The following is a 21,462-nucleotide window of genomic DNA, read 5'->3' on the forward strand; positions in this document are numbered from 1 at the left end:
GCAGGTCACCGGGACACGGCGGTAGATCACGGCAGGGCATAGAAACACAATGCTGTTTCCTTCACCGGGAGAAGCTTTGTCGCCTTTTTTAAGGATTTGTGAAACCTGGCGGAGCAAAACCATCACAATTCATCCTCCATCCGCCTCAGGCGCCTGCCCGCCCTCTCTTTTCCTGTAGGGCGGGTGAAGCCACTTCCGGCCGCCATCTTGGCAGCGGCGGCGCTGAGGCTGCGCGGCTCGCCGGGCGCCATCTTTGAGCCGGGCACCGGCGACACGGCGGCGGCGGATCGCGGCGGATCGCGGCGAACGGCGGCGCGGCGGCCCCCGGGGGCTCGGTAAAACTCCCTGAGCGACCGTAAATAAAAGCGCTTCGGAGCCCCGCGGCGGCGGCTGGGAGGGGGACACGGCGGGGACTCGGCTGGGCGAGGGTGGCGCCGCTTCCTCCGCAAGGCCGCGCGTCCCCCGCGCTGCCCCCACAGCGGGGACGAGCGGGATAAATTGGGATAAATTGGAATAAATCGGGATAAAATTGGATTAATAAAGTGAAATTAGTGGGATGAGGTGGGATTAGCGGGATTTAAATCGGTTTTCTGGTGGGTTTTGTACCCCCGGGGGTTTGGGTTGGAGGAGCAGCGCGCCCGGTGTAACCCCGAGGTTTTTCCCCTCAGCGCTCATTCCCTCACAAAATTCGATTTTTCAGCAGAAATGTTTCCTAATTTTCCTCATTTTCAGCTTAAAACTCCTTCCTCCTTGTTGTATCAACGCGTCTGAGGGGTGTTTCTAATACAGTCACCAAATTTCTCCTCATTTCCCTAAAGGAACTTCAGGACCGGGCTGAAATCTTCCCTGAGGTTGTTAAAAAAAAAACAACAAAATTGGAATTTTTCGGGTATTTTCTTGTTTTTTTTAAAGGTTGGAGCTGTGAGATTTCTGCTTTCTGACGTCGTTTTTGGTACAGAAACACCAAAATGTCATTTTTTTGTTGTTGTTGTTGTTGAAGCATCCAGGTGATACCCAGAATTGCACTCAGGGTCGTGCATATCCTAAATAAAAGCTTTAATATTTTGGTGTAAAAAAATTAGAATTCAATAAAAAAGGAAGTTTTAAAAAAGTAGAATTAAATAAAAAGGGAATAAAGGATTGAATTTGGGCACAGCTGAAGCAGAGCAGGAGGAATTTTCCAGGTAAAACTTCCTTGTGGTGGCATTTTTCCAAGGTGAAATCCAGGGAAAAATCCGATTTTTTAAATTTTTTTTTTGGAAAATCGAATATTTTTGGTATTTAAGAAAGTATTCCCATGATGGGGAGGAATTGTCACAAGAAATCGTTGCCAGGCCTTGGGGTTGAGCATAAAAATAGAGAAAAAAAAAAACAAAAAGAAAATAATTTTTATTTGATTTTATTTGATTATTCTTGTTTTATTCATGAAAGGATGTAGCAGCTTCCCTTGGTTTGGACTTGATTCCTGAGGAGGAAAAGCTGGAGGAGAGAGGAAAAAAAAAAGGTTTAAACATAGGTTAAAAAATGGAATTTTTGGTGTTTTTCCTTCTTCTTTCACCTGATAAATCATCAGGAATTTAAGGCACAAATTTGGGGGTTTGAAATCCAAGAATTCCTCACAGGAAAATTCTTTATTTTCCCTTTAAAAGTTTAAATTATCACTTTAAAAACAAAAAGGTTGTGTTGGTTTTCGGCCTGGTTTTTGCTGATCCTCAGGCCCTGATTTCAAAAAAAAATTAATTTTTTGATTTTTTTTCTTTTTAAGAAATAATTTGTTTAAAAAATATTTTACCAGAAAAATTTTAATGGAATTTTGGACAAAAAATTGTTTAAAATTCTAATTAACTTGAATTCATTTGAGACCTGCTGAGTGCACCAGAGTTACTAATTTTTATTCAGATTTTTTTTTTGATTGCCACCTCAACACCAGTTTAAAATTAAACCAAAAAGAAAAAAAGATTTTTAATGAACCTTTTAATAATTAAATTATCTTGATGAACTTTAGAACTTGGAGGGGGTTTGGGGGGGAGGATTGGTTGATTTTTTTTCTGTTGTTTTGTTGATTTTCAAGGTTTTATTCCAATTATTTAAGCGAAATTGAGACTCTGAACTGAAATATGGAAAATTATGACAGGCAAAAAGCTGATTGGATTTCTCAGTTAAATTCAATTAAATCCCTGAATTAAATCTCCAGGGATTTTCTTCCCCCCCAAGGTGCTGGATGTAGGAAAATGTTGCATTTTTAAGTGTGAAAATTCAATTTTCCAGCCTGGTTTGGGTTGAAATTCCTGTTTTTATCACCCCTCATTCAGCAAATTCAGCCTTGAAATTTCAATTTAACTCCCAAGAATATTGGGGGAAAAACCCTGAGAAAAAGAAGAAAATTTCCAGGAATTTTTAGGAGTAAATTCCCCTGGAAAATCTGATTTTTAAAGTCCAAAAATGCATTTAAATCCTGTTTTATTCCCTTTGTCAAGCAGCCAAAAAAAAAAACCCTCAATAATTAATATGAAAACCCAACTTTTCCTCTCTTTATTTTAGATTTGGGAAAATTCTCTGACCAAAACAAAACAAAAAAAAATCCTGAGAAAATTGAAAATTTTGTTTGTGTGAGTAAAAGGTTCAAACTGTTTCTTCTTAAGGTGTAAAGAAAAATTTCACTGAATTTTGTCCTCCCCAAAGAGTGAAAAATCCTTTGCACAGAAATATCTGAAGGGTAAAATTAACTTTTATTTGCATTTTAGCTGGTTTGGTTTCAAGGTTGTGTGGAAAAGAGCCCTAAAAATCAGATTTTTTAGAAGACTATCCAAAAGAAAAGCGTGATTCATGTGAAAAAAAATCAATTTTTGGTGGCACCAAAACCCCCAATCAGCTGCTGGGACGAGCTAATGATGGATGAATGGATTAGGCAACAGCACAAATGGCAAAATTGGAATATTTGATGGAAAAACCCAACAAATTCCTGCCAAAAATCCCCCCCAAAATTCAGATTTTCCTTGGTTGAGGGATGGGGGTGGATGTGTTTGTCCCTGTGCTGTCCCCATGTCCCCAAATCCCCTCTCACCCCATCAAAAATCCCTCAAATAATCTTAATTTTCCCCCCCTTCAATGAGCGATTCGTGTGAGAAATGGGCCCAAAATTTGAATTTTTTGCTGTTTTTTCTCCTTGTTCTGCCGTCCCTCCCTCTGGTGGCGTGTGTATAAACACATTTCTGGGTTTATACACACAAATTTGGGGTTGTTTTTTATTTTTTTTTATTGTACAGGTCATAAAGGACGGGGGAAGGTTTTTGTGTTTTCTTAATAGGTGAAGAAATCTCAGAAGACCCGAAATTGCAACTTACTGAATTAAATAATTAAAAAAAAAATTTAAAAAAATTAGAAATTTCCCCAGCTGTGGAAGATGGAGCCTCATTTTTGCAGCCACTTTGAATCCTGAGTTCATCTTAAAAAAAAAAGCAGCTGGGGCGCTTTTTTTATATTTTTTTTGTTTATTTTTTAATTTTTTTTTTTTTTTTACTGGAAGAGCTAAAATATCCCTGGCTGTCTCCAGTGTGCCAGATTTGCAATGGACTCAATTCCTCCATTAATTATCAGATTGTTCTGAGAGCACCTCAGAGTTTTGGAATTGTTGGCTGAGAGGTTCCCTTGGAATTGTCAGGAGGAAAAAAATCACACAAAAAAAAAAAAAAAAAAAGGCAAAATTCAAATTTTTTTCTGCCCCTTTGTTATTCATTGACGGAATCCTTCGGCCTACAGGAGAGGGGAACTGCATGGCTGGGAAGAGCCAAGGCTGGGCTCAGCGGGGCCAGGTGGGTGAGCTCCAGAGTGGCCTGGGATGGGGAAAATAACCTGGATTTTGGGGAAGAATTATGGGGAAATGCCCCTGGGACTGGGGGAAAAATCACCTCAATGTTGGGAGAAAATTGGGGGGAAAATGGCCTGGATTTGGGGAAAAATGTCCTGGATTTCGGGAGAAATTGGGGGAAAAATCCCCCTGGGACTGAGAGGGAAAATCCCCCTGGGATTGGGGGAAAATCACCTGGATTTGGGGGGAAAGCTGGGGGGGAAATGGCCTGGATTTGGGGAAAAGTGTCCTGGGATTGGGGGGAAAATATCCTGGATTTTGGGATAAATTGGGGGAAAAATCCCCCAGGGACTGGGGAAAATGTCCTGGGATTGGGGAAAAATGGGGGGGAAAATCCCCCTGGGATTGGGGAAAAATGCCTTGGATTTGGGGGAAAAATGGGGGGACAATGTCCTGGATTTGGGGGGAAATTGGGGGGGAAATGGCCTGGATTTGGGAGAAAATCCCCCTGGGACTGAGAGGGAAAATCCCCCTGGGATTGGGGGAAAATCCCCCTGGGATTGGGGGAAAATCACCTGGATTTGGGGGAAAATTGGGGGGAAAATGGCCTGGGTTTGGGGGAAAGTCCCCCTGGGATTTGGGGAAAAAGATGGGGAGAAAATACTCTTGGGACTGGGAGGAAAATGCCCTGGGATTGAGGGGAAAATCCCCTGGATTTTGGGGAAAAATTGTGAGGAAAATGTCCTGCATCTGGGGAGAAAATGCTCTGGGATTGGGGGGAAAATCACCTGGATTTGGGGGAAAACTGGGGGAAAATGCCCTGGAATTGGGGAAAATGTCCTGGATTTGGGGGAAAAATGCCCTGGGATTTGGGGGGAAATCACCTGGATTGGGGAAAAGATGGGGGGAAAATAGCCTGGATTTGGGGGGAAATTGGGGAAGAATCCTACTGGGATTGAGGGGAAAATGTCCTGGATTTAGGGGAAAAAATAGAGGAAAAATGCCCTGGGATTGGGGGAGAAGTCACCTGGATTTTGGGGAAAAATGCCTGTGGGATTGAGGGGGGAAAATGCCCAGGATTTGGGGAGAAAATCCCCCTAAATTTGGAAGAAAAATCCCTTGGGACTGGGAAATGGGATTTGGGGGGAAAAAATCCCCCTGGGATTGGTAATAATAGTGTAACGTTAAATAATACATGATAATAATATTAAAACTTTAATTTATTATTAAAATATTCTTGTACCATTGATAACTGAAAATTGCACCCAATTTTTGAAGAAGTGCCTCTCTTTTGGGGTCACTCCCTAACTTTTTTGGGATCACTCCTTTATTTTTGGGGTCACTAGTTGGTATTTCTCTACCTCAAGACCCAGAACTGTTCCTAAGTTCCCAAATTCCAATTTATACTGACAAAACCCCTGCAGTTTGACCAAATCTGCTTTAAAAATTCACGTAAAAACCAAAATTTTCACCAAATTCAGCTTTATTTTTATTCCTATTTAACTCCAACTCATTCCAAAATTAAACCAATTAATAGGAAATGAGTCTAAAACCTGATTTTTCGCCCTGATCCCTTTCTGCAGGGTCACTTTTAAAAAGAAGCTGTCACAGCTAAGGCAGAGAAGCCAATTCTGGAGGAAGGGAGGAGCAAAGCCTGAGCAAGCCGTGAGGATCCCTCAGCATGTCCAGCCAGGGGGATGACTGCTACTTCTACTTCTACTCCACCTGCAACAAGGTGAGCCTGACCCCTCTGGGAGCAAGGAGGGAACAGATTCCTCCTCATTATTGGTTATCGATTGGTTATTGGTTCATTGATCCGCTCCCGGTTTGGAAATCTGCATTTCTGTAAGCTGTGTGTCAGTTCCATTTCCAGCCCTTTTCTTTTCAAACTTGTGTGCTTGTCCCAGCTCATTTCTCACTTTTGTGATTTTTCCCATCCCATTTTTTTAACCTGTCCTTTTCCCATCCCATTTTTTAATCTTTTTGCTTTTCCCATCCCATTTTTAGCCTTTGTGATTGTCTCATCCCATTTTTAACCTGTGATTTTTTCCCATCCCATTTTTAAACCTGTGCTTTTCCCATCCCATTTTTAAACCTGTGCTTTTCCCATCCCATTTTTAAACCTGTGCTTTTCCCATCCCATTTTTTAACCTTTGTCATTGTCCCATCCAATTTTTTTACCTCTGTGCTTTTCCTTTCCATCCCATTTTAAACTTGTGCTTTTCCCATTTTCCATTTTTTAAGCTCTGTGCTTTTCCTGTCTAGCCTGTTTTTTTTAAACCTGTGATTTTCCTATCCTATTTTTTAACCTTTGTCATTGTGTCATCCCATTTGTAACCTGTGATTTTTCCCATCCCATTTTTTACCCGTGATTTTTTCCATCCCATTTTTTACCTGTGATTTTTCCCATCCCATTTTTAACCTTTGTCCTTTTCCCATCCCATTTTTTTACCTATGATTTTTCCCATCCCATTTTTTTAACCTGTGATTTTTTCCCATCCCATTTTTAACCTTTGTGCTTTTCCAATGCCCTTTTTTTTAACCCTTGTGATTCTCTTTTGAAGCTGAGTTGGTTTTTACCTTTTTTTTTTTTTCCCTGATTTCCTATGGATTTCAGGGAGTTTTCCTGTGGAATTTTTGCTGATTTCCTGTGGATTTCAGGGAGATTCTTGTGGATTTCAGGGAATTTTCCCTTGTTGTTTTTTTTTTTTTTCTGCTTTCCTGTGGATTTCAGGGAGTTTTCCTGTGGAATTTTGCTGATTTCCTGTGGAATTTTGCTGATTTCCTGTGGATTTCCGGAAGATTCCTGTGGATTTCAGGGAGATTCCTGTTCCTTCCTCTCATTTTTTTTGACGATTTCCCTCCATTTTTTTTGCCAATTCCCCCCCCCCCTTTTTTTTTTTTTTTTTTTTTTTTTTTTTTTTTTTTTAATTTCCTGTGGATTTCAGGGAGTTTTCCTGTGGATTTTATGCTGATTTCCCATGGATTTCAGGGCAATTCCTGTGGGGTTTTTTTTGCTGATTTCCCGTGAATTTCAGTGAGTTTTCCCTTTGATTTTTTGCTGTTTTCCTTTGGAATTTCACTGATTTTTGTGGATTTCAGGGCGATTCCTGCTCCTTCCGGCACTGCGAGGCCGCCCTGGGCAGCGAGACCGTCTGCACGCTGTGGCAGGAGGGGAGATGCTTCAGGAACATCTGCAGGTTCAGGCACATGGAAATCGATGTGAGTGCTCCCCAAAATCCCTCTCCTCACCCCAAAAATCCCTGCCACAGCCTCCCAGGACTCTGAGGGCATTAATATCCTTCCCCAGCAGGGATTTGGGTTACCAGGAGGGAGGTAAAGGAGGAAAAAAATTGATTTTTGGGGTGTTTTTCTTGTATTAAATGATGTTGTTCCCTAAATTTTTGCTAGAGAACCCATGTGGATCCCACTCTTTAAATGTGGTGGGGGAAAAAAAATCCTGAGAGATGGAATTTTTCCCCAAATTTTTTATCCTAAGGTGGAATTTTCCCCAAATATTTTATCCTAAGTTAGAATTTTTGCCAGATTTTTTTATCCTGAGCTCTTGGAATTCCTAAAAGCTGGAATTTTCCTCAAATTTTTTTATCCTGAGCTGGAATTTCTTCCCAGATTTTTTATCCTGAGCTCTTGGAATTCCTGAGAGCTGGAATTTCTCTCTAAATTTTTTATCCTTAGCTGGAATTTCTTCCTAAATTTTTTTTATCCTGAGCTCTTGGAATTCCTGGGAGCCGGATTTTCTCCTCTGATTTTTTATCCTGAGCTTTTGGAATTCCTGAGAACTTGTATTTCTCCCTAAATTTTTTATCCTAAGCTGGAATTTTTCCTGTTTTTTTTATCCTGAGCTCTTGTAGTTGTACAGACTAGAGATTAAAAAAAAAAAGATGGGAAGGAGCTAAAGCTATGCAAGATAAATTCAGGTGGATTTCACCAACAACTGAAATCTGAAAACTGACTTTTTTCTCTGGGAATAATTCCATTAGTTTGAATTTTATATTAATTTAACCCCGTGACAGAGCAAAAATTGAATTTTTTCTTTGTGAGTAATCCCATTATTTTGAATTTTATATTCATTTAACCCCGCGATGCCGTCCCGCTGAACGAAAAAACCCATCAAAATTCCAATTTTTCCACTCTCTAAACCTTTTCCCTGTTAACAGAGTGAGTGGGATTCTCCAGGGGGGAATTCCCTGAGTTTGGATTTGTGTTTTTTTCCCAGAAAAAGAGGAGTGAGATCGCCTGTTACTGGGAGAACCAGCCCGGGGGCTGCCAGAAGCACAACTGCGCCTTCCACCACGCCAAGGGCCGCTACGTGGACGGGCTCTTCCTGCCCCCCAGCAAGAGTGAGATTGCAACTTCATTTTTCCTTAAAATTGCTAAAAATTCATGGGGAATATTGCTTAAAATTAGCTGGATGTGGGTCTGAGCAAAAGAGAGTTTTCCATCACAGTTTTCCTTAAAATAGCCAAAAATTCATGCTGAATATTCCTTAAAATTACATGGACAAGCTGCTCCTTCCTCCCAGCAAAAATGAGTTTTCCACCTCCTTTTTCAATGAAATATCCAAAAGTTCATGCTGAATATTCCTTAAAATTACATGGATGGGCTCTTCCTGCCCCCCAGCAAAAGTCAGTTTTTCACCTCATTTTTCCTTAAAATTGCTAAAAATTCATGGGGAATATTGCTTAAAATTACCTGGATGTGGGTCTGAGCAAAAATGAGTTTTCCATCTCCTTTTTCAATGAAATACATAAGAGTTAATGCTGAATATTCTTTAAAATTACAAGGACAGGCTCTTCCTTCCCCTGAGCAAAAGTGAGTTTTCCATTTCATTTTCCCTCAAAACAGCCAAAAATTCATGGGGAATATTGCTTAAAATTACCTGGACGTGGGTCTGAGCAAAAGTGAGTTTGCAACTTCATTTTCCCTCAAATTATCCAAGAATTCATGCTGAATATTCCATTAAATTATGTGCAGGCTCAAGGAATTGTTTTGTGGCTGAAGGGGAGTTTGCAGTCAGGGGAAAACAGCAAAATTCTAATTTTAAATTGTTTTTCCTTGCTCTGTTTTTGGTGATTTTTGCTTTTCAAGGTTCCTTTTCCCTTCTCTTCAATCCCTTTATGGGTGGGGAATACAGAACTGAATCCAGGAGCGTTTTATTCTTAAATTTTCAACTTTATCCTCAAAATTTGGGGTATTTTTCCTTTCCAACCACATTTCCTGAAAGAGGGTTTTGCAGTCAGGGGAAAATTCTTATTTTAAATCTTTTGCTTGGTGATTTTTGCTGGTTAAAAGGTTCCTTTTCCTTCTCCTTCAATCCCTTTATAGGTGAGGGTTACAGATCTGAATCCAGGAGTGTTTTATTCTTAAATTTTCAACTTTAGCCTCAAAACTTGGGATATTTTTCCTTTTCAGCCACACTTCCTGAAAAGGAAATTTTACAGTCAGAGGAAAGGAGGAAAAATTCTAATTTAAATTTTTTTTTTCCTTGCTCTTTGCTTGGTGATTTTTGCTTTTTAAGGTTCCATTTCCCTTCTCCTTCAATCCCTCTATGGGTGGGGAATACAGAACTCAATCCGGGAGTGTTCTGTTATTAAATTTACAACTTTATCCTCAAATTTTGTGCTGTTTTTCCTTTGCAGCCACCCTGCCAAGCCCCCCTGAGGCTGCAGAGGACGAGGTGAAGCTGGTGCAGCTGCAGCAGAACAAACTCTCCGTCCAGTCCAACCCCTCCCCACAGCTCAGGGGGGTGATGAAAGTGGAAAATTCGGAGAATGTTCCCAGTCCCACCCATCCCCCTGTGGTCATCAACGCTGCAGATGATGATGAAGATGATGATGGTGAGAAATCTGTAATTTATTTTGAGTATTTATGCTTTAAATCGGGATAAACATCACAAAAATTTGGGATTTATGCGCTGGTTTAAGCTGCAGAAATGAGCGATAAATATTTTTAAGGGTTGAAATATTAAACCACCTAAAAATTAAAAATTTTTGTTCAATCTCTAGTACATAAATGATTTTATTTTGGGTTTGATTTTCCTTTCCAGACCAGCTTTCTGAAGAAGGAGAAGAAACCAAGACCCCAGTGCAGCCCCCAGCCACAGAAACCCACAATGGGCTGAGGGTGATTTCCACCAGGAAATCCAATCCCACTGCAAAGCAAGGTATTCCAGGGGCTGCAGGAGGGAATTTCACAGCTAAAAGCAAAATATTCCCAAAATCAAACACAGCCCAGGGGTCCATTCCCACCTCACCACCTTCCCCAGGCAGGGAAAAGCCTCCTGGATTGGTTTTGGGGGAGAAAATGGAGTTTAGAGTGGAGTTTAAATGGAGTTTAGAGCGGAGTTTGGAGAGGTTTAAGTGGAGTTGAAATGGAGTTTTGAGTGGAGTTGGGAGAGAGTTTAAAAGTGCAGTTTAGGGAGGTTTAAGTGGAGTTTAGGGAGAGTTTGGGGTGGAGTTGAGATGGAGTTTAGAGTGGAGTTGGGAGAGAGTTTAGAGTAGAGTTGGGAGAGAGTTTAAGTGGAATTGGGAGAGGTTTAATTGGAGTTTAAATGGAGTTCAGGGCAGAGTTTAAATGGAGTTTAGAGTGGAGTTTAGGGAGGTTTAAATGGAGTTGGGAGAGTTTAAAGTGGAGTTGAAATGGAATTTAGAGTGGAGTTAGGAGAGAGTTTAGAGTGCAATTGAGAGAGGTTTAAGTGGAGTTGGGAGAGAGTTTAGAGTGAACTTTAGTGATGTTGGAGTGGAGTTGAGAGAGTTTAAAGTGGAGTTGGAAGAGGTGTGAATGGAGTTGGGAGAGAGTTTAGAGTGGAGTTGAGAGAGAGTTAAAAGTTGAGTTGAAATGGAGTTTAGAGTGGAGTTTAAATGGAGTTGAGAGTGGAGTTAGGAGAGAGTTTGAAGTGGAATTGGGAGATGTTTAAGTGGAATTGGGAGAGAGTTTAAGGGGAATTCGGAGAGGTTTAAGTGGACTTGAGAGAGAGTTGAAAATGGAGTTGGGAGAGAGTTTAAAGTGCAATTGAGAGAGGTTTAAGTGGAATTGGAAGAGGTTTAAAGTGGAGTTAGGAGAGAGTTTAGAGGAGTTTAGGGAGGTTTGGGTGGAATTGGGAGAGGTTTAAAGTGGAGTTGGGAGAGAGTTTAAAGTGGAGTTTAGGGAGGTCTGAGTGGAGTTGGTTTGAGTGGAGTTGGGAGATGTTTGAGTGGAGTTTAGGGAGGTTTAAGTGGAGTTCAGAGAGAGTTTAGAGTGGAGTTTAAATGTCTGAAATGTCCCTTCAGGCACTGTGGAAATCCAGATCCAAGGAATTCAGGAATCTTTAATCCCTGTCCATGACTTTGTGCTCAAAAGTGTGGATTTTCCCTCGGAGGGGGAAAAAGCTGCCAATATTCCAAAATCCCACCTTTTTTTGGGCTTTTTACCTCCTGGGGAATGTTGGCAGGGTTTATTCCAAATATTTTGGGAGGATTTACCTCCATTTCCTGAACTGTTCTGTGCTTCCAGACGACAACTTAAATTTTGGAATAAAAACCTTGGAAGAGATCAAACTGAAGAAACTCAAGGAAAAAGCCAAAAAACAAGGTGGTGAGTTAATATCCCTAAAATCCCTCCTTAATCTTCTGCCTTCTGTTCATCCTGTCTTTAATCCTGATTTTCCTTGGATAATTTACAAGGAAATTAAATTTTTTTTGCAAATTGGGAGATCCTACAAGGACAAACTTCAATTTTTTTTTTAGAGGGGCTACTCTGGCGTGTGGCAGCTGGTTTTGCTGCTTGGAATTCCAAGGAAAATTGTTAAATATCTTGATTTTTCCATGTTTTTCCATGCAGAAGGTCCTTCAGGAGTGGCTGTGGAGCCTCTCCAAGCCCGGAGCATTCCCGTGCCAGAGAAGGAAAACGTCCGGACCGTGCTGAGAACTGTGACCCTCTCCTCCAAGGAAGGTAATCCTAAATCCCCAAAATTCTCATTCCACTCCATTCCCACTCACTCAATTAGGATAATTACCTTAATAATCCTCAGATTGATTATTAGGATAAATATCCTAATAATTATTATTAACAATAATTAGAATATTATATTATATTATGTTATGTTCATATATTATTATATGTAATATGTAATATAATATATAATACATTATGTATATAACATATATAATATATGTCATGTTTTAATATATTATATATTGTTACATAGTAATTATATATATTAAGATTAATATAATAGAATATATATTTTAAATATATATATTATTTATATAAAATATATTTTTAATATAATATATTTATATATCCTATAATATATATGATATATAGTATATATTTTTATATTTATATAGTATATATGTTATAATTTATATAATATATATTACAATCAATACATATATCAATATTATATATTTATTATATTGCATTATATATTGTATTATATCATATTATATTATTATATATTATAGTATATTATATTTTATTATATTATAGTATATTATAGTATCTTATACTATTAATAGTATTGATTAGTATAAATATCCTAATAGTATTAGGATAGTTACCCTAATAACCCCAAGTTGCACTGCTGCCTTTCCTGATTGGAATTTCAAAGGCTGTATTGGAAAAGTTGGGAATTTTTGTAGGTTGGGATTAAAGTTGTGGAAGTTTTATCATTCAAACCAATTCTCCTCCCACTCCTTCTTTAATTCCTGTGCTTTGGCAGCCAGAAAATGGCTTTTTTTTTTGGGCGGGGTGGTGGGGAATAAGGGGATTGGGAATGCTTTGGTGCACTGAAATGTGATTTCTTGTTTTAGGGGAGGACCCTGTGATCCAGCTGAACCTTCCTGACAGACTGGGAAAAAGGAAAACCCTCATGGGTGAGAGCTTTTTGTGAAATATTTACATCAAAACCAGCAAATTCTGTTAACAACTAAACACCAAAACTATTCCAAACTCATCTGGGAGGATTCAGGTTCCTGGGAATTGTTCTAAACCCTCCTGCAGAGGAAGATTCTGAAGGAATTTCTCATTTTTTGTCTTCTTGAAGGTGGGAAAACTTTCCTGCCCCTGAGGAGGAGCGTTGCTGACAGGCTGGGGAGGAAGGCAGAGCTGCAGGAAAACGCTGAAAAGGCCCCAAAAAGAGGCACAGGTACCAAAAACAGCTGGAATTCCCACCTGGAACCTGGCCCAGCTGTTCTGGGGGGATTTTCTGGGATTTTCTGTTGGGATTTTCTGTCTGTCTGTTCTGGTTGGGATTTTCTGTCTGTCTTTTCCCTTTGGATTTTCTGTCCATCTTTTCTGTTTAAGGTTTTCTGTGTCTTTTCTGGTTGGGATTTTCTGTCCATCTTTTCTGTTGGGATTTTCTGTCCAGCTTTTCTGGTTGGGATTTTCTGGTTGGGGTTTTCTGTCCACCTTTTCCCTTTGGATTTTCTGTTCCTCCTTTCTTCTCCTGCTTCTTTTTGCACGTTGGTTGAGGGTTCAAGGTCACTCTGTGCTCTTCTGTCTCATTTCCCACCCAAAACGGGAATTTTTGCCATTTTTTTTAACTTTTCCTCTTGTTTTTTAGTTCAAGTCCTGAAGTCCCTGAAGGAGAGGCTGGGGCTGCCCTCTGAGCAGAGCAGCACTGAGACAGGTAAAAATTAGATTTGAAATACTCATTTTTTTTTTTTCATTTTCCTTCTTTGCTTCCCAAGAACTCCCATGCAGCCTTAAATTGTTAATTTTAAAGGATGACTGACTCTGATTTTACAAATCCAAGTGGTTTAAAGGAGAGGGGGGAGTTTATTGTTCAGGGAATTGGGATTGTTCAGCCTGGAGAAGGAGGAATTTTGGGGTGATCTCGTTGTGTCCTGAAGGGAAACCTGCAGGAAAGATGGAGAGGGAATATTCCCAAGGAATGGAGGGACAGGATGAGGGGAGTGATTGCAGATTGATGGGGTTGGATGGGATTTTGGGAATAAATCCTTCCCTGGAAGGGGCTGGGATGGAATTCCCAGAGGAGCTGGGGCTGCTCCATCCCTGGGATTGCCCAAGGCCAGGTAAGAGAATGAAAAAAGTGAATAAAATGGGTAAAATGGGTAAAAATGCACCCTGGGATAGTGGGATTGGATGATCCCTCTGAACCCAACCCATTCCAGGATTCCCTGGGCTGCTTTGGATGGGATATTGGGAATAAATCCTTCCCTGGGAGGGAATTCCAGAGGAGCTGAGGCTGCTCCAGCCCTGGGAGTGTCCCAGGATGGGTTGGAGCAGCCTGGGACAGGGGAAAGTGTCCCTGGATGATCCTTAAAGTCCTTCCAAGCCAATCCCAAATTTCCCTCAGTGCTGGGAGAAATTCTGGAGACGTTTCCCCCTCCTTGATCTCTCTTTCACTCCCGGGTTGGATTTTTGTGCCCTCAGACAAAGCTGCCAAGCCCATCGAGGAGATCCGTGTGAAAACCCTGGAGGAAATCCGCCTGGAAAGGGCCAGCCAGAGGAGAGGGGAACCTCCAGCCAAAATCCCAGCAGAAGGAAGGAAAACGGAAGATCCCAATTTAGGAGCAAGACCCTCCCTTGCTGCCCGCACCAAATCCCTGGCGGGAGCCCTGGTGGAGAAAAACCACAAAAGTTTGGGAGAGGAGAAGGAAAAAAACGAGGAATTCAACAGCAGGGCCAAAAGTGAGGCTGAAGGCAGGAGACAGAACATTCCTGCTCCAGCTGTGGCAGGCAGGGTGCAGCTGGCAGAGCCCGGCAGAGCCAGGGCAGCTGGAGAAGTTCGGATCAAAACCTTGGAGGAGATCAAGAGGGAGAAGGCGCTGAGGATGCAGCAGAGCGGGGAGAACGTTCCTGCCCCTGCTGCTGCTCCTGCTGCTGCTGCCCCGGCCGAGGCTGCCCTGAGGGGCAGGAGGCTGCTGAGGGTCACCAAGCTCCTGGGTGAGATGGGAACTGGGTTTCTCCTGGGAATGGGGGTTCCTCTGGGAGTTGGGGTTCTTCTGGGAGCTGGGGTTACAGCCTGGGGATTGGGGTTCCATCCTGGGAATTTGGGTTCTCCTGGGAGCTGGGGTTACAGCCTGGGGATTTGGGTTCTTCTGGGAGCTGGGGTTACACCCTGGGAATTGGGGTTCCATCCTGGGAATTTGAGTTCTTCTGGGAGCTGGGGTTACACCCTGGGAATTGGGGTTCCATCCTGGGAATTGGGGTTCTTCTGGGAGCTGGGGTTACAGCCTGGGGATTTGGGTTCCACCCTGGGGATTGGGGTTCTCCAGGGGATGGAGGTTCCCTGGGAACTGGGGTTCTTCTAGGAGTTGGGGTTCCACCCTGGGGTCTGGGGTTCTCCTGGGAATTGTGCTTCCCCCTTGGGAATTGGGGTTCTCCTTGGGAGTTCTGCTCCCCCCTGGGAATTGGGGTTCCACCTGGGGATTTGGGTTCTCCAGGGGATTGGGGTTCCACCTGGGAATTGGGGTTCTCCTGGGAATTTGGCTTCCTTTGGGAATTGAGGTTCCACCCTGGGGATTTGGGGGTTTCATCTGAGGATTGGGGGGTTCCACCTGGGAATTTGGCTTCTCCTGGGAATTTTGTTTCTTTAGGGGATTGGGGTTCCACCCTGGGGATTGGGTTCCATGCTGAGGATTGGGGTTCCACCCTGAGGATTGGGGTTCCACCTGGGAATTGGGCTCCTCCCTGGGAATTGTGCTCCTTTGGGAATTGGGCTCCTCCCTGGGAATTGTGCTCCTTTGGGAATTGGGCTCCTCCCTGGGAATTGTGCTCCTTTGGGAATTGGGCTCCTCCTGGGGATTTGCCTTCTCATGGGAATTGGGCTTCCCCCTTGGGAGTTGTGATCCCATCATCCACAATGGGACTGAAGGAGAGAGAAAATCCTGCAGGAATTGCTTCCTGTTCATAAAAATAGGGAAATAACCCCCTCAAGAAACCCAAAAAAACCAATTTTGGATGTTTTTCTTGGTTTAAAGCACCCGGAAGAGAAGAAAAGATGATCGTAGAGCTGAACAAACCTTCCCCCAAAAGTGGCTCTGCAGCTGCTGAGGTGAGTCTGAGCAGACTGACAATAAAAACTTTACATTTCTGATCAATTCCTCCCCTTTCTGATCAATTCTTACCCATAGATTTTTTTTTTTATCCATAGATTTTTATCCATAAATTTTTTTATCCATACAATTTTTACCCATAAGATTTTTTAACCCATAGATTTTATCCAGAGATAATTTTTTGTCCCTAGATTTTTATCCATAGAATTTTTTATCCATACATTTTTTATCTATACATCCTTTTATGCATAGATTTTTTTACCCATAGATTTTTATTCACACGTTTTTTATCCATACTTTTTTTGTTTTAACCATAGATTATTTTTTTATCCATAGATTTTTTTTATCCCTAGTTTTTATCCCTGGGTTTTTTATCCCTGGATTTTTTTATCCCTGTGTTTTTTTATCCCTGGGTTTTTATCCCTAGGTTTTGATCCACACATTTTTTATCCATACTTTTTTTTTACACATAGGTTTTATCCCCAGGTTTTTATCCCTGGGTTTTATCCCTAGATCTTCACCCCAATAACCCTCTCGGTGTTTTTCCAAACCCTGTCAGAATTCAGGGAATTCTGGAGTTCAGGTGAAAAGCCTGGAGGAAATCATGTGGGAGAAACGGCAGCAGGAGAAACTGCAGCAGGGACCTGGGACAGTTCCAGCTGGGAACCTGGAGAGGAACCAGGAGAGGAGCCCAGAGAAGAACCAGGAGAGAAATCAGGAGAAGATCCAGAGGATCCAGGAGAGGAACCAGGAGAACCAAGAGAGGAACCAGAAAAACCAGGAGAGGAGCCCAGAGAAGAACCACGAGAAAAACCAGGAGAGGAATCTGAGGAACCAGGGGAGAAACCAGGACAGGAACCAGAGGAACCAGGAGGAGAACCAGGAGAGGAACCTGCGGATCCAGGAGAAAAACCAGGAGAGGAACCAGAGGAACCTGGAGAGAAACCAGGAGAAGAACCAGAAAAACCAGGAGAGGAACCTGAGGAGCCAGGAGAGGAACGAGGAGAAGAACCTGAGGATGATCCAGGAGAGGAACCAGGAGAAGTCCCCGGGCTCAGGGAGCCCCGAGGCCGCAGCAGGACCAGCCCAGCTGGGCAGGAGGAGAGGGGGCAGATCCCAGGAGGACGTTGGGACAAACCCCGAGAGGGACCCGGGCAAAAAGGGAGCTCAGCTGCCCGAGAGGAGAGGCAGAGGTGGGCTTGGGGTTTGGGGGGACCTGCTGGGGTTTGTTCTGGGGTTTGGGGGGATGTTTTAGGGCTGGGGTTCCTGGGAATCTGTGGGATTGGGGTTTGTGGGGTTGTTCTGGAGTTTGGGGATGTTCTGGAGTTTGTGGGGACGTTCTGGGGTTTGTGGAAACGCTCTGGGATTGGGATTTGTGGGAATCTCTGGGGATCTCTGGGGTTTGTGGGAACGTTTTGGGGTTTGTGGGAATCTCTGGGGTTTGTGGGGTTGGTTCATGTGGGGTTGGGGTTTAGGGAGCTCAGCTGCCCAAGATTTCATAGATAAAGGGGATTTGATAAAGGGATTTGATTGAGAAAGGGGATTTGATAGAGGAATTTGATAAAGGGGGTTGGTTGGTAAAGGGATTTATCCTTTTGATTGATAAAGGGGATTTTATAGATAAAGTGGTTTGGTTGATGAAGGGGTTTGATTGAGGAATTTGATAAATAAAGGGATTTATTGATAAAGGGATTTATCCTTTTGATAGATAAAGGGGATTTGATAAAGGTTTTTGATAAAGGGGTTTGATAGATAAAGAGATTTGGTAGAGGAATTTGATAAATAAAGGGATTTGATTGGTAAAGGGATTTATCCTTTTGATTGATGAAGGGGATTTGATAGATAAAGGGCTTTGATAAGGGGTTTGATTGAGGAATTTGATAAATAAAAGGAAGGGTTTGATAGATGAAAGGATTTGATAACGGGCTTTGATAGATAAAGGGGATTTGATAGAGGAATTTGATAAAGGGATTCGATTGGTAAATTGGTAAAGGGATTGATCCTTTTGATTGATAAAGGGATTTGATAGATAAAGGGGTTCAATTGATAAAGGGTTTTGATTGAGGAATTTGATAAATAAAGGGATTTGATGAAGGTATTTATCCTTTAGATAAAGGGATTTATTGATAAAGGGATTTGATGAAAGGATTTTATAAAGGGGTTTGATAGATAAAGGGGTTGATAAGAGAAGGGATTTGATTGATAAAGGAAGGCATTTGATAAATTTGTGCCTCTTTTTTCCCCCTTTTTCCATTCCTTTCCCTTTTTTCCCTCCTTTGCCTCCACCCCAGCCAAATCCAGGGTGTGCCTGAAGCCTGTGGATGCCAGAGCCCCTCCCAAGCAGCCCCTGAAGAGGAAGGTCCCCGAGGGCCACCCCCCTGCCGTGGTGGCAGTGAAGCCACTCAGTGCCACCAGCGGGGACACCCCGGAGCCCCCAGCCAAGGTAAGGCCTCAAAAACCCCAAATTTCCCCCAAAAAAACTGGAAAAATGAAATTTTCTCCAGCTCTCCCATCCCTTTTCACCCCAGAATTGTCAGGGGCAGCAAATCCCTTCTTTGGAGGCACCTCCAGCATTCCCTGCTGGGATTTGGGAAGGATTTTGGCAAAAATTCCTTTTAAAAAATCCCCAAATTCCTCGTTTCAGGAATGCCCTGCTTCAGGTGAGGCAGAAAAAAAAAGAATCTCCTCAAATTTGGGATTTTTTTCCTCGTTTCAGGAATGATTTCATTTCAGGAATCCCTAAAATTTGGGAATTTTCCTCATTTCAGGAATGATTTCCTTTCAGGAATCCCTCAAATTTGGGCTATTTCAGCCCCTAACCCTTGTCCTGCTCCCCTTTCCCAGGTGGTTCCCAGCCCCGAGGGCTCCCGGCCTCGGAGGGAGAATTCCCAGAGCAGGTAACCCCGACCCCAAATTCCCTCTGGGGTGGGCAGGGGGGAATGGTCCCAAAATCCTGCAGGGGAGCTGATAATTGCAATTAATGCTGCAGCTCTGGGTTCCTGCAGGTGCTGCACTGGGGCACTCCCCAGAACTGATCCAGGAATCCCCAAAATTGATCCAGGAATGCCCAAAACCAATCCTGAACTGCCAAAATTAATCCAGGACTCCCCAAAACTGATCCTGGACTCCCAAAATTAATCCAGGACTTTCCAAAAGCAATCCTGGACTCCCCAGAATTGATCCTGGACTTCCCAAAATTGATCCTGAACTCACCAAATCTGATCTAGCCCCCCCAAAACCAATCCAGGACTCCCCAAACCTGATCCTAGTCTCCCCAAACCCAATCCAGGACTCCCCAAACCCAATCCAGGACTCCCTAAACCCAATCCAGGACTCCCCAAATCTGATCTAGCCCCCCCAAACCCAATCCCAGTCCCCCCAAACCCAATCCTGGACTCCCCAGACCCGATCCTGGACTCCCCAAATCTGATCTAGCCCCCTTAAACCCAGTCCCAGCCCCCCAAACCCAGTCCCAGCCCCCCCAAACCCAGTCCCAGCTCCCCAAACCCAGTCCCAGTCCCCCAAACCAATCCAGGACTCCCCAAAACTGATCCAGGACTCCCCAAACCCAATCCAGGACTCCCCAAATCTGATCTAGCCCCCCCAAACCCAATCCCAGTCCCCCCAAACCCAATCCCAGCCCCCTCAAACCCAATCCTGGACTCCCCAAACCAAATCCAGGACTCCCCAAATCTGATCTAGCCCCCCCAAACCCAATCCCAGTCCCCCCAAACCCAATCCCAGCTCCCCAAACCCAGTCCCAGCCCACCCCAAACCAAATCCCAGCCCCTCCCACCCTCCCTAATCCCCCCTGTAAAACCCCAAACTCCGCCTCGGGTCCCTCCCACGCTGACTTCTCCCTTTTCCTGCCCTGCCAGTCTCCAGCCTGGCAGCCAGGGGCATTCCCTGGCACAGGCAGAGGTGTCGGGATCCTCTTCCTCCTCCTCCTCCTCCTCCTCGTCCCTGGAGGCGCCGCTGAAGCTGCGGCGCCTGAGCTCGGCCGGCGCCGCCAAAGCCGCGCTCTCGGTGGAGGACGACTTTGAGAAACTCATCTGGGAAATCTCCGGGGGAAAACTGGAGGCAGAAATCGACCTGGATCCAGGCAAGGACGAGGATGATCTCCTGCTGGAACTCTCCGAGATGATCGACAGCTGAAAGTGAAGGATTTTATGGGGAAAAAAATAAAAGAGGGCAAAAAAGACTCGACGCCAAAAAAAAAATACCTAAAAAAATCAAAATTTCCTCCTGGCACCCCGAAGAAATGCTGGAAATGATGTTGCATCCGTGGAGGAGATGCTTTCCCAGCTGGATTGTTGGTGGGAATAGGCAGAGTCTGCTCTCAGTTATCCCAAAATTCCTGATTGGGTTTGTCCCACATGGGACGGAGCACTTGGAATTCCCTGGGGGGACAACACAGATCCCATGGCAGAGCTCCCTCCTGGACAGAAAACCCCCAAAAATCCCTGGAGTTACTGTGTCAACTCTGGAATCCACGATGGACTCGGAATTGGGGGAATTCAGGGGTGGAAAAACACCAGGAGGAATTCTGGACCAAACCCTGCCAGGGTGAGCCTGGCTCCGAACGATCCGAGGGGGATTTTTTTTTTCCTGGAATTTTGGGATGGTGGAAAAATCAAAATTCCTCCTGGAATTTGGGAAAAGGAGCATTGCTTCAAGTGCCTCTGGATTTTGAGGATTTTTCCCTGTAATGAACCTCCCACATCCAGCTGGGATCGTTGTGGGAGGGAAAAAAAACCCAAAAAACCACCAAAAAAAAAAAAACACCTGGAATATTCCCCCCTTGGCTGCTTCCCTCTTGTCCAACCTATTTTGGAGATGGGATTGAGAGGAATCCCCGTGAATTTATTTTTATTTTTCATTTTGTTAATTTTGATTTTGGATTTTTGTTTTTTTTTTTTTTTTTTGTCCTGTAAATATTTTATTCTTCCATTTTATATTTGTATGATTCTATTTAAGGGATTAAAGGTAGGCTGCTCAATTGTGGTGTCCGTGCAGAGGTTTGTGCTTTTAAGGAATAAAACAGTTTGGCGGGAATGCTGAAATTAATGAAATTAATTAGAAATTAATTAATAGGAAATTAATTGAAAAATAATGATACTAATGGAAAATTAATGAAATTAATGAAAAATTAATTAGAAATTAATGAAAAATTAAATTTTTGAAGATTTCGATGTTCCTCAAAGTGAGTATCTCATTCCTTAAAAAAAACCCCAAAAAACTCCCCCCCACATTCATAGTCTATTTTAACTTTATTGTGTTGGAACCTGAAACTGTATTTAACACGTTACTTAAGAGAATTAATAGAGCATAATTTTCTAAAATTGCACTTACAATATTCATTGTAATATTTGCGAAAAGGCAATCATAAAATCTGCATTTTTTTTCACAAGAGCTAGGGAAAAAAACCAAGAACAAAAAAAAAAAAAAAAGACCAACAAAAAAACCCTACTAAGAGAAAAAAAAAAGAACCCAAAAAAACCCTAAGAGTAAAAAAAGAAACAAAACAAAACAAAAAACCCTAAGAGGAAAAAAAAATCCAAAAAAAACCTCATACTAAGAGGAAAAAAACCACAAAAAATCTACTAAGAGAAAAAAAACCATAAAAAACAA

At 42.7% G+C, this 21,462-nt stretch overlaps 1 protein-coding gene across 4 annotated transcripts; it reads left to right on the forward strand.

The window, feature by feature from the left end:
* Positions 1–203: 203 nt before the first annotated feature.
* Positions 204–20,830, forward strand: ZC3H11A (zinc finger CCCH-type containing 11A). 4 transcript variants are annotated; one of them, XM_041721243.2, is made up of 18 exons: positions 204–335; positions 3,760–3,812; positions 5,392–5,543; positions 6,911–7,030; positions 8,046–8,169; positions 9,469–9,666; positions 9,876–9,992; positions 11,321–11,401; positions 11,648–11,758; positions 12,622–12,684; positions 12,855–12,956; positions 13,374–13,439; positions 14,207–14,719; positions 15,757–15,830; positions 16,391–17,024; positions 18,123–18,274; positions 18,676–18,728; positions 19,710–20,830. In XM_041721243.2, the coding sequence occupies exons 3-18, from the start codon at positions 5,490–5,492 to the stop codon at positions 19,984–19,986; spliced, it is 2,739 nt and encodes a 912-aa protein (XP_041577177.2). In that variant the 5' UTR covers positions 204–335; positions 3,760–3,812; positions 5,392–5,489; the 3' UTR covers positions 19,987–20,830. The 4 variants fall into 4 exon arrangements, with proteins under 4 accessions (XP_041577177.2, XP_041577178.2, XP_072774825.1 ...); XM_041721244.2 differs by having other exon boundaries at positions 11,321–11,398; XM_072918724.1 differs by lacking the exon at positions 204–335 and having other exon boundaries at positions 3,475–3,812; positions 11,321–11,398.
* The last annotated feature ends 632 nt before the right edge of the window (positions 20,831–21,462 follow it).

Source organism: Taeniopygia guttata, chromosome 26 (assembly GCF_048771995.1).
Source record: "Taeniopygia guttata chromosome 26, bTaeGut7.mat, whole genome shotgun sequence".
Lineage (NCBI taxonomy): Eukaryota > Metazoa > Chordata > Aves > Passeriformes > Estrildidae > Taeniopygia > Taeniopygia guttata.